This window comes from Danio rerio, chromosome 11, assembly GCF_049306965.1.
Source record: "Danio rerio strain Tuebingen ecotype United States chromosome 11, GRCz12tu, whole genome shotgun sequence".
NCBI lineage: Eukaryota > Metazoa > Chordata > Actinopteri > Cypriniformes > Danionidae > Danio > Danio rerio.
This window is the reverse complement of record NC_133186.1, coordinates 7531225-7543143: the sequence shown is the minus strand read 5'-3', so window position 1 is coordinate 7543143 and position 11919 is coordinate 7531225. Positions and strand designations below refer to the sequence as shown.

General features: G+C 35.1%; 1 protein-coding gene across 7 annotated transcripts in view; it reads left to right on the top strand.

Moving 5' to 3' along the window:
- The first annotated feature begins 6363 nt into the window (after positions 1-6363).
- The window catches only part of adgrl4 (adhesion G protein-coupled receptor L4), a 28477-nt gene continuing 22921 nt past the window's right edge, over positions 6364-11919 (top strand). The window contains exons 1-4 of one of the 7 annotated variants that reach the window (XM_073915696.1): positions 6364-6499; positions 6882-6975; positions 7417-7616; positions 9298-9438. In XM_073915696.1, coding sequence (XP_073771797.1) covers positions 7571-7616; positions 9298-9438 — 187 coding nt within the window. In that variant the 5' untranslated portion in view covers positions 6364-6499; positions 6882-6975; positions 7417-7570. 7 annotated transcript variants of the gene reach the window in all.

Genomic DNA, 11919 nt, shown 5'->3' with positions numbered 1-11919 from the left:
TATCTTCACATAGTGTCTTTATAGCAATGTGCGTGCAGTAGATAGCTCAGATTACATTGGGAAAACAGGCGACCGCTGCAAATTGTGCTTTAATGTTTAGCTGGTCAACTGTATGGTATGGAAATCTTACATACCTACTATATGAACCCGTCTCATACAGACGCCATTGCAAGGATCAGACACTTTGTAGAGAAGAATTTAACACAACTGCCTCTAGGAGTCGCCAATGGAAATAAAACAGACACGCACAAAAAATGTGCGTACGCCTGCCAGAAAGCTGCCGTGAACCTGCGCAAATTCCCACGTTCAGTTCATTGTTAGTAAATCCAAACGTGAGCGATTCTGAGCGTGAAACCTGGCGTACGCAAAGTTTTTGTGCGTACGCAGCGTTGATACATGAGGCCCCAGATGCTCAAGTAAGAAGCCCATACCCATTGGAATTCCTGCTGGTTGCTGGGCCGCTGAGCCACCTATTTTGGATAAAGGTGGAAGAAGAGGGAGGAGAGGGTTTCTTCAAGACGAAGATAGTTGTAAATGGAAAAGGAGGATATATATATGGGAACTTTGGATCCTTTGATTGGAGGATCGTGGTTAGCTAATATGAGCCAGCTGGGTTAATCATGAGCGCGTCCTCCTCGCGAAATTAGTTTAAGAAATTAAACTTCACTTATTAAAATTTTAAGGCAGTGAAAAGTAAAATTACTATATTTACTGTACACACAAGAGTGACATTTCTTTATTTTAAAAGAAACTGGCGAAACCCCAAATCAGAAAAAGTTAGGATAGTAAACAAAAACGTAGAAAACGTAAATAAAACTTAAAGTAGTGATTTCCAAATTTACTTTGACTTGTATTTCATTGCAGACAATATGAACACAAAACTGGACAACTTAATTTCATTTGTAAATATACATCCTTTCCTGTCATTCAGACCCGCAACAAAGGTCTGAAAAAAAGAAAAAAAATGTTGAAGGAGCAGGATCAGTTTGGGGCTAGTGATCAGGTAAACTGGTTAAATACATACAGTATTTCTTAAATATTTGTTTTCCATTTTAATTTAAACATATGAAAAACTTGTTATATATTTATATACATGTAGCTAAATAACACCTCAAGGCTTTAAAAGTACACAAAAGGAGATCCCCTGTCTGATCAGATTGAGATCCAGAATAAAAAGATCCCAAAGTGACTGGTTAATAATCTGAGGAAGCAGAATTTTGGGTCTTTGGATTTAGCCAAAGACAGAATCATTCAACAGCCAACTTGTGCATAACTGAAGGACAAAGCTTGCAACTCACTGACATGCTTTGCTGAAGAAAATTATATGTATGATATGTCTTCATAGATTTCCATCTAAGATCAGCTCTAAAGGGTCGAATGGTGGTAATTGATGGTGGTATGGATAACCACAGGCGTACAGTCAGTCAAAAGAGGATTAGACCCAGAGGCCAAACCAAAAGTTGCAGTTGAACTGGATCTGGGTGCACCATCCATCTGTGACAACAGGTCTTTCGGAATCATCTGTCTCAATGAACTAGATGTTTCTATTCTCTTGAACCAAAATCTACAGTTAGTGGTAGCCTCAGTTGCAAAAAGTTCCACTTCTGCTTTTCCGAACTGTAGCCATATCTTCAGTATCATCTCCAGTTAAAGCCTTTATTTCCCCAGGTTCAGAAAATCCACAGAGCATCTGCCACTTCGTTGCTTAAAAGGTGAAATGCCCTCAATGTTCACAGAGACTAGAGAGACCTTGTGCCACTTTCATGATTCAGATGAAACACTGTTGAGGTGTTGTCTGACCAAATAAGCACACATCAGCTTGCCAGAACTAGTAAAAACACTGCAAGGCTTGGAAAACCACATGTAACTCCAGGAGATTGGTGTGATCTTTTTACCAAATTGGAGATCATCGACCGTAGACAACCCTATGATTGCAGGGATAGACTTTCTGGCGAGAGGTAATGACCCCTAGAGGTACAACCGACATCAAAAACTCCTAGTGGTTCCAATGTTCTCATGGCCTGAAGAAAATGGTGTGAGACAACAACCAAGTGATGTTGATGTCTGGCAGGGTTCAAGCCCAAACAGTTGTTCTACCACTGAAGAGGCCTGAGGTAGAGTAAGGCCAGATGTATCACCAATGTGTTGGCAGTCATCATACCCAAGAGTTGTACCAACACTCTCTGTTGCAGACTCACTCCCTGCCAGAAATGAGGATGTTTCTGAAGAATGATGTCCACTTTGGTTTGTGACAGGGTTGTAGAGATTGCACAATTGTTCAGAAACATCCCAGTGTAAGTGATTTCTTGCTCTGGAACAAAGCAAATCTTTGTTAGAGACAAGCGGAAAGAAAATTCTTTGAAATGTTAAGCCTCCCTTTTGAATCAGAATCTAAGAAATTTCAGATGATGAGGAACAACAACAATATGAAAAAGGGTCTCTTTCAAATTGATGCTCCTAAACAGTATCCATTTATGACAGCATGAAGAATGTTGGCTGCGCACAACATTCGGAAGTCGAGACTCTTCAGAGACCAGTTTCAATGTTTTCAAGAACTGCATTCTTTCTTGGGACCAAGGAAGTGCAATAGAAATTCTCCATTTGAATGAGGTGGTGAATTATTTCTATTCCTTCTATCTATCCGTGCATATGTTTTTACTATGGGAACAATCCTTGAAATCTTCAGTGGCCGGCATCAAAACTGCAGGGCATTACCCCTGTTTAGAGTAGTCCAAACCCAAGTACCTACTGTTGTCTTCCTCCAATACAAAAGGTGTAGGCTTGTAAAGTGCCCGACTAACGTTCCTACTACATGTCGTGTGTGTGACTTTTAGGGCACACTCATACTATGCTATCCGAACCGTGCCCAGGCCCATTTCCCAGATCGTTTGAGAAGTGTGAGTGCTATGAATCGGGTTCAGGCACGGTTCAGTTGGTCGGAAGAGGTGTACCAAAGCGCAGTTCACTTGGGCTCAGGAGCTTTTTTAATTTTTTTAGTTTGATTGCCGGGGCCCAAAAATGAAGATGAGACGTGACTTTTAAGGGACTGTTTCATATGGATTTATTGATATGGATTCAATGAACGCAAACTGTCGTGATTTATTAAAGCCCCTCACTACACAGCAGCTGCACCTTTAGCAAACCTCCTAATACCTGCAGCATGAGGACTTTATGGTTGTTTATGAGCGTCAAAACTGTCTGATATATTCGGCGAAATATTTGACTGCATCCCAAACGACTTAAACAATACGACTAAAGAAATCCCCACTGTGTTGAGCAAGAGTGCTTCTTACTGGACAGCGCATCATTGATGACGTAAGCGTGCTCAAGCGCAAATGCAATGTGGATGCGGGCCATCGGGGGAGACAGGAGGAGGCACAAGCGTGCTTCGGCCCGGTTCAAGGCAACTGTACATAGTGGCTGTTTCTCAATTCCAAGAACGCAGAGAATGGACTTGTGTTCTCAGAACACAAGTCAGGAACGAACTCAGGAGACCGCGAGGGCAGTGAACGCGTCCTTTGAGAAATCGGATGCTGCGTTCTTCCTGATGGTCACATGACCTTCACGTGTTTTAAATGGTAAATTATTTATACATTACAGCATTCATACAACGATTTATTGTTTTTCCCCTTTTCAAAATATATACTTTGCATAAAAACATTATAAATATATGTTGCACAACATAAATATAACAGATTTTATTACGAATTTCAGCAAACAAATACCTTTAATGTGTTTATTCCTTAAGATGTCCATGGTAATGTTTACTGTCACCGTTTCATTTAGAGAAACTCCTGAGGTAAATAAGTCATATCTTTGAACTTTAATAATAAATCTAAATAAAATGCAGCGCTTCCCACCTTCAGTCGCAATGACTTCTGGGACTTCCAGAGCAAGTTCGGTGCTCAAGTCTGCATCGGTGCGTCCTCGATATCAAGAACACATCCGGGAAGTTTCACGCGTCCTCTGTACTTGCGGTCTTGATATTGGAACTGAACTTAGGCAGCTGATGATGACTTTTCACGAGAACACGAGGACGCAAGACCGCTGAAGAACGCATATTGAGAAACAGCCAATATAAGTACGCCCTTAGAGGCATGGGGGACATGAGGCACCTGACATTTGCCAATGTTGTGGTGAAAGCCTTCTGTCTCTTCAGCAATGTGAGGTCTCTGTGAACCCATTCTTTAAAAAAGAACCTCTGTGAACGTCATTTTTTGCAGTCTCTTGAGGTTTGTTTTAATATTCAAAGGCAAAATATGTACTTTTTGACACTAAAGGGTGGATATTCACAACAAACAGTAGTTTGTTAGTAGTTAGTAAACAGCAGTTTTATGACACTGACTGAGTGTGAAGTTGTCATCATTGGAGTTGTCATCTTCATTACATACAATGGTTCATGGATAAAGATAAAGTATTCAAGAATTATTATAATTGAGGTATGAAGTAGAGTAAGATGGAAAACTATCAAAATCGAGGAGTAGATGGAAAGGAAAAGGTAGAAGAGAGGTTAGCAAGTGTGCCTAACTGGATTGGAACATAGCCTAAGTACATTTTAAAGTTCTGTTATAATGCTACTCTGTGCAATCTAATAACAGGCATGGCATATTAAAGTGTCTTTGGTGTCTCCATATTTTAAATAATATGTGAAGTTTATTTAGAAATAATTTAGAGAGGATTACATGCTTATGATGGAACACAGCAGGTCATGCATTAGCCAATTCATGATTTACCAAACAGACGATTCCTAGGTCACTATAAATACCCTGAGTTCCATATCACAGCCATCTTCGTTTTGAAGAAGCTCGAGGATCTTATGCCAAACATGCTTTTTAATCCATCATCAGCTAAGTGTAAACTCTTGAAACTGTATATAGACACAGCGGTATGACAAAAAATATTTACCCCTTATGTATTTCTCTTTTTTTCTTTTTCTTTTTGCATTTGTGTCACACTTTAATATTTCTGATCATCAAACTAATTTAAATAGTAGTAATAGTTTACACAAGTAAAATGATGCACATGATGCATTTTTATAACGCTTGTATTATTAGGGGAAAACACAATTCAAAACTACATATATGTGTTTTCTGGTATGACAAAAGGTTGAATTTTAGCAGTCATTCAGGTCTACAAAATCTATTTATTATTTAGAAAATGCTAATATTGAAAAAACATTTCTTATGCTGCTTAATTTTTTATAGAAAGTGATGTTTTCAGAATTCCTTAATGAATAGAAAAATATTATTTATTTATTTATTTATTTATTTGTTTGTCTATTTATTTATTTATTTGTTTATTTATTTATTTATTTATTTTGATATCAGCATAATTGAGTACACCCCATTTTGAATATTCATATTTTATCCTTTTCTCAGTGAATATATGCAATGTATTTTGGTGCATTTGAACATATTAAACGAATGTATTTATTAAAACAATATTTTAGTCACTGTTCATCTTTAGAAATAGAAATATTAAACATTTAAATTCATGTGAAATATTGCAAATTTCAGCTAAATCTTTTTTTCTCTCAATTTTTGCTATAATTTTTAATCATATTCCATATTTTCTCCAACATATAAATTTGAGCTACACATTTTTGGACCGTTATTGTAAGTTATTTGGTTAGATAAGTTTTGGATTTGGCTTCAGTACTAACTAATCTAATGTATATGCACAAATACAACATTTTAACGCATCCTATAGAAAATATTATTTTAAAAGAGGTTTGTGAGGGGTGTACTGATATATGCTGAGCACTGTGTATATATATATAGTTCATTGTAAAAAAAATGCTTTAATTTGTGTTGGGACCACTCAGAGAAATTAGGTTAACTTTTTAGTTTTTACTAATTTAAGTGGATTGAACATAAAACAATTAAGTTTTTCCAAAAAAAAAAAAAAAAACTGGAGAATTGTGTTATTTCAGTTCAATTTAAATAAGTACACTGAAAAAAAAATTATTCAAAGATGATTCCTTGTATTTACTAAAAAAAAATTATGTTAAGTGGTTGTAAACCATTTATTTGTGTTGAATTTAAACGAACAAATTAAGTTGAACATTATTCAATTTAATTTGTTTGTTTAAATTCAACACAAATAAATTGTTTGCAACAGTTCTGCATGCAACGCTTTTTTCAGTAGTTTAAACGAAGAGCCAACAAAACTTATGTGTGTTTGTGTGTATAAATGTAGAGCTATTGTTATAGTAGACCTATTGTCTTTACTACAGACCAAGGTCTGGAACAGCTTTAAAGTCTTTAGCCCTGTATCAGCTTCCTCACACGGTATTATTACCCACAAGGGGGCAGTCAACATCATATGTATGACAACTTATTCAACGCTCACAGTAAACACCATCTCAGTGCAGAGCGGAAGACTGGCGGTCAGAAGGTCCAGTCTTATTGTTTGAAGGCAGAAGGAAAAGCCGCACCCTCCTCCATCTTGCTGTCACGGGTCACACTGGGATCAAAGTTACACTCAAACCTAGAACCCTGTGAGAAAACTGTTCATGTTACTATTCATTTCATTTACTTATTGTAGAGAAATACCCTTTCAAAAAAATATCCATGAGCAAAATCTGGGATTGTTTGAATGTTTAAACGTGTTGAACTGCATGGTGTTGTGTTATCTTTGACTAAATCAGTTTGATGATCTGAAATATAAAATTTTGATACTAAAACGTGGCTCTAATATGAAGCATATCAAGAAAAAATCTATAAATTCATTTATTTACATAAGCCATGTGGTTTGACATTCTGTGTGGATTTTTTTTCTCTTTTATTTGTTTGGAAAACTGCTGGCATCCAAGACACGAACACAAACAGTACTGAAAAACAAAGGTCAGAGTTTCTGTTCAGTTCTTTTTTTCCCTTCAGTTTTGCCAAGTGTGAAGCTGGTCCAGTCAGTCCTCAGTGGTTCTGTTTCTTATCTTCAAAACACACATTTCTTGCAGACGTCTGGAACAAAGAGGTCTGTGGTTAAAAATACCTCCACCCAACTTTGATACCTAGACTCTGTTGATGGAAACGTCTATAGTGGCTGCAAGTAGTTATTTTTTTAACCCAGTAATATAAACAATAACAGTTCAATGACATCATATGAATCTGATACAGTATATTATCAAGACCGTGGTAGTAAACAAACCTAGCTTTTTCAGCCAGAAAGAATATATATACTGTAAATTATGAAAGTTCAACACTAAAATTAGAAAACTAAATTATTTTTAGAGTATATAATTATTAGGCAAATGTGTTGAATATAATTTTTTATAGCTTTCATTGAAGCAAAATATTTTAAAATCATGAAATGAATCTTCAGGATTTGCACACTCATGGATCATATTTCACAAGGGAAATGATTTACACTATTGTGTTTCACTAATGCTTAAGTGGTTTGATTTTATACATGCAGTAGCGTTTTGTGTGTGAAGATGAGTTTTTGTGAGTTGATTGAGCCGGACAGGAAGGGTCAGGATTAGAGAAACAGGAAGCTGACATAAAGGAAGTATCGTGCGTCACACAGATATTCGCTTGCTGTTTAAAGACATTCCAGCTTCACCTCTAAAATGGAGTTTTTACACAGTTCTCCAATGAAACTCCTGCTTTTCGCTGGTAGGATCACCTTCTGTTATTTACATAAGCTTAGTATTAACCCATGGAATTAACTGTTGTTTATGTTTATTGTGCAGATTTACTTTACAATTGTATTAAATTCATTTATGTTGAAGAAAATTACTGCAGGAGAAATTGCAAAAAAAAAGTTCAAATAGTATATATATTTTACTTAATTTATTGTACCCACATGGTAGATATCAGGTTTTTGCATGTTTAAATACTGAGTAGTTTTATGTTTTAGTTTTTATTTTCTATTTTGGGGGTCTGTAGTGAAGTATCTTGCCAAACGATATAGCGTGAGCTGTCAAAACAATGACCTGCTGTTGACTGCAATGACTTGAAAATAACTTGTGTAAAGAATTAATATTATTAAGTAAAAACAAATAGATATTGATGTGTTATATTACTTAAAAGGAATTTTATTTAATAGCTTTGTTAACTGTAAAATAATAATGAACTTTTGTATGTCATTACTTAATGTGAAAACCTGATCTCATCTGCTTGATTTACCAGGTTAAGAGTATTTTTTGTAGTATGTTTTATGGAAAAGTCTTAGAGAGTCCCTTATATATTTAACTTTTTTTTTTTTTCATTTAGTTTTTTATTGTAGTTTCCAAATTCACATACAGATTAGGTTTTCCACAATCTATTCACAAAACAATCAAAGATCGGAATTCTAAAATTGTAGAAATAAATGAAATGATATAATACAAAAAATTTTCATTAATAAAAATGTAAGTTACAATAATGATTTAAGGACATTAAGAAAGTCAATACACTTATAATTGTTCTGTTTATCACTAAAAAGAAACAGATCAAATTAATTTGTTGCTTTTCAGTTACAACTCAATTGTGTACTTTTTTTTGTCATTTTGTGGCACCCAGTCAACCCCTTTCCTTTTTTATTTATTTTTATTTTTTTAATTACCTAAACTATGTACAAATGGAACTATGAGGATGGCACTTTTAGGATCTTAAATGTACAATATTTAAAATAGCTAGTGTTCTTCTTTCTATCTTTCAGTTATGTTATCTCTAATTACTAGAAATAATACATACAATAAACAAAATAAAATTCACATCTTTCTAATTATTCATTCATTCTGTAATAAATCTGGTCTTAACGGCAGAATATATTCTTCCCATTTTCTCCATGTCTTATTAAACTCCTCAGTCTAAGGCTTTTTTATAGGCTATTAGCAAAATTTTCAGCAGTGTTTTGTCAGATTTTTCTTCTAAAATAGGATTTTTTAGGCCTAAGTATAATGTTGAAAAAGAAAAATCGATGGGGATATGGAATATATTTTCTAAATAACATGTATTTTAAAGGTATAGTTCATAAAAAATTAGAAATTCTGTCATAATTTACTTACTCATCCAAGCTGGTTTGACTTTCTTTTTTTTCTGTTGAACACAAAAGAAGATATTTTGAAGAAAGCTGAAAACCTGTAACCATTGACTTCCATGGAATTTTTTTTTTCCTACTATGGAAGACAAGGGTTAGCCTACAGGTTTTCAGCTTTCTTCAGATTAGCTTCTTTTGTGTTCAACAGAACCTCTTGACTATGAGGTTGACTAAATAGTGAGTATGATTTCAATTTTGGATGAACTATTCTCTTAAGTGCTGTTATCCAGCTGCAAAACTAATTGTATTACTTTTATGTGCTATATTTTAAAGCTTGGTTTTCAAGTGTGCTGGATCCATGCAGATTTGTTGACACTAACCGGTCTTGTCATACGGATGCCAACTACGATATCGTTAAAAAAGGCTGCTACTGCAAACATGGGTACACTGGTAATGGAGTCAGCGATTGTAGAGGTTTGTCTTAAAAAATTTTTATACATTCAATTAAAATAAATGATTTAAACAGACAAAACTCACATACTGCATATCAAAAGCAAAATGCACAACTATCTTAAACGTAATATTCAATTAATGACATTAGTTGTGAGTTGTGATATTTATACAACAGTGTTTTTATACATTTTTATACTGTTTTAAACTTTTTTAAATTTTAAATTCAAAGGTATTTATTCAAAATACATGAACAGAAAATAGATACCACTCGACTGTTTGCATAATTGTCAAGTATTTAAAAAATTGCCAAGTTTTCAAACTACAATTAAGATTTTTAGGAAAGACTTAACACTCAGTTTCCTATACTGATCATCCCTAATATTTAAGACTGTTTCTTTAAATCTTTGATTTACTCTTTTGAATTGAAATGTCATTTAGGGCTGTGTATTGGCAAGGGCCTCACAATATAATACATATCACGATATATGGGTCACGATATAATATATCACAATGTATTGCGACACAATAAATATTGTGATATATTGCAATAGTTTGTATTAGTGTGTGTGTCATGTTATATTGACAACTTGATAAAGTCAGCAGACGAATTAAAACTCCAATTCCAATTTATTTTCGAATCTATTTCAATTCATTAGAACTGCACAGTGTGATTGAACAGAGAACTCACTGAAATGTATTAAATGCGTATTGTTATTAAACACTTAACTAAAATGAATATGCCTCTAAAGTCACATATAAATGAAATGAACAATTTATAAAACTAAAGCAAGTAAAAAAGTTAAAATGCATCAAGTAAACATAAAACTGGGAACACGGTGCTCTAATATGCAGTAAACTATTAGAAACTGACAGTGTGACTGACAGCACCGTGAACATTTTGCTGTGAAAACTGGTCGCTCTTAGGTAAATTGATGGCATGCGCGAAACATTTTACATGCAACATGCCGGCCAGCTGTGCTGCCACGGTCATGTTTGACGCGTTGTCTGTTACAATGACAGGTCCTTCTATTTGATGTCCCATTCCTCCTATGCAGTTTTCAGTAAGTCTGCAATGTTAGTTGAGGTAGACGGAAGCTTGTTGATGATGTTATCCAGTGTAGTTTGCCTTAAATCAAGAGATTTCGGTTGAGGTCGCAGTGCCGCTAATTCATCTGCGTGGTGTCTTGTTAAGTGATAACGCAAGTTCGTAGTGTTTCCCAAATATTTTAAGATAGATTTGCAAAGCTTGCAAATGGCATTTTTTGTCTAATTCAGTACTCTGGTATACTGTTAAAACCAAAGTGCAGCCACACGTCAGCTCTAAATGCTGGAAGCGCCTTTATATTTTCCACCATGCTCACTCTTGCTTACCTCTGAGACCGTACTACTTAGCGTTTTGTAGATAGTGAGTTAGCGACATCTACTGGAGCAGAGAAGGAGGTTGTTTGGCACAACTTGAATCAATACTTCAGGTTGGACTATCGATACACTATTGTGAAATAAATTATCACGATAGTTAGTTATATCAATATTTTTGAACAGCCATAATGTCATTGTCCTTCCAAAAGTGACTAAAACTGGTAAGTCAAGATACTGCTGTTATTTTTTATTTGACCCCTAACAGATGACAATGAATGTGAGAATGTAACTAGAATATGTGGCTCACATGCCAACTGCACCAACTAAGCTGGCGGTTACTACTGCTCATCTGCCAAGTGTTAATACTTATCTAGTCTTAATACCAAATACTTATACACTTAAATCCTTAAATAGAGTCTTTAAATGTTGTCATTATGAATAAATGTCACATTATTCTTGTTTTAAAAATGCCTGACATGTTTTTATTTTATTTTATTTTTTTAAACTATACTCATAAATAGGTTTTGGGTTCCATAAACAACTTTTTCAATAAAGACAGAATCTTAAGTAATACACAAATTGTTCTTACTTGTTTTAATTATCACATCACTTAATCGAAAATCTATTATACACACCTACTGCCGAGTTCAGACTGCATGATTTTCAAAGTAGTCATGTCACAGACGTTTTCACACTGCATGACTATCTGGGCTAGCGTTTTGTCACTGCTTTGTTTCACTGCAAGATGGATCGGCCACAGGGGCTTTCACGTTGCATGACTTTACAATAGGAAGAATCGCCGACAACTTAAACACTTAGGGCTCTATTTTGACGGTCCATGCGCAGAGCGCAAAACGCAGGGCGCAAACGCTTTTAGGGCGTGTCAGGACGTGTTTTTGCTAGTTTAAGGACCGGAAATCTGCCTTGCGCCAAGGCGCATGGTCTAAAAGGGTTGAGTTTATTTTCTTAATGAGGTATAGCTGTGTTTTGAGAATAAACCAATTAGAATCTCATCTCCCTTTCCCTTTAAGAACCAGCTGCGTCGCGCCAAGAGCGCATTCGCTTTTTACAGGGCGCAAAGAAAGTCTAAAAGGAAACAATTAGCATTTCACTAGCAAACAGTTAACAGTTTTTTTTACAGAA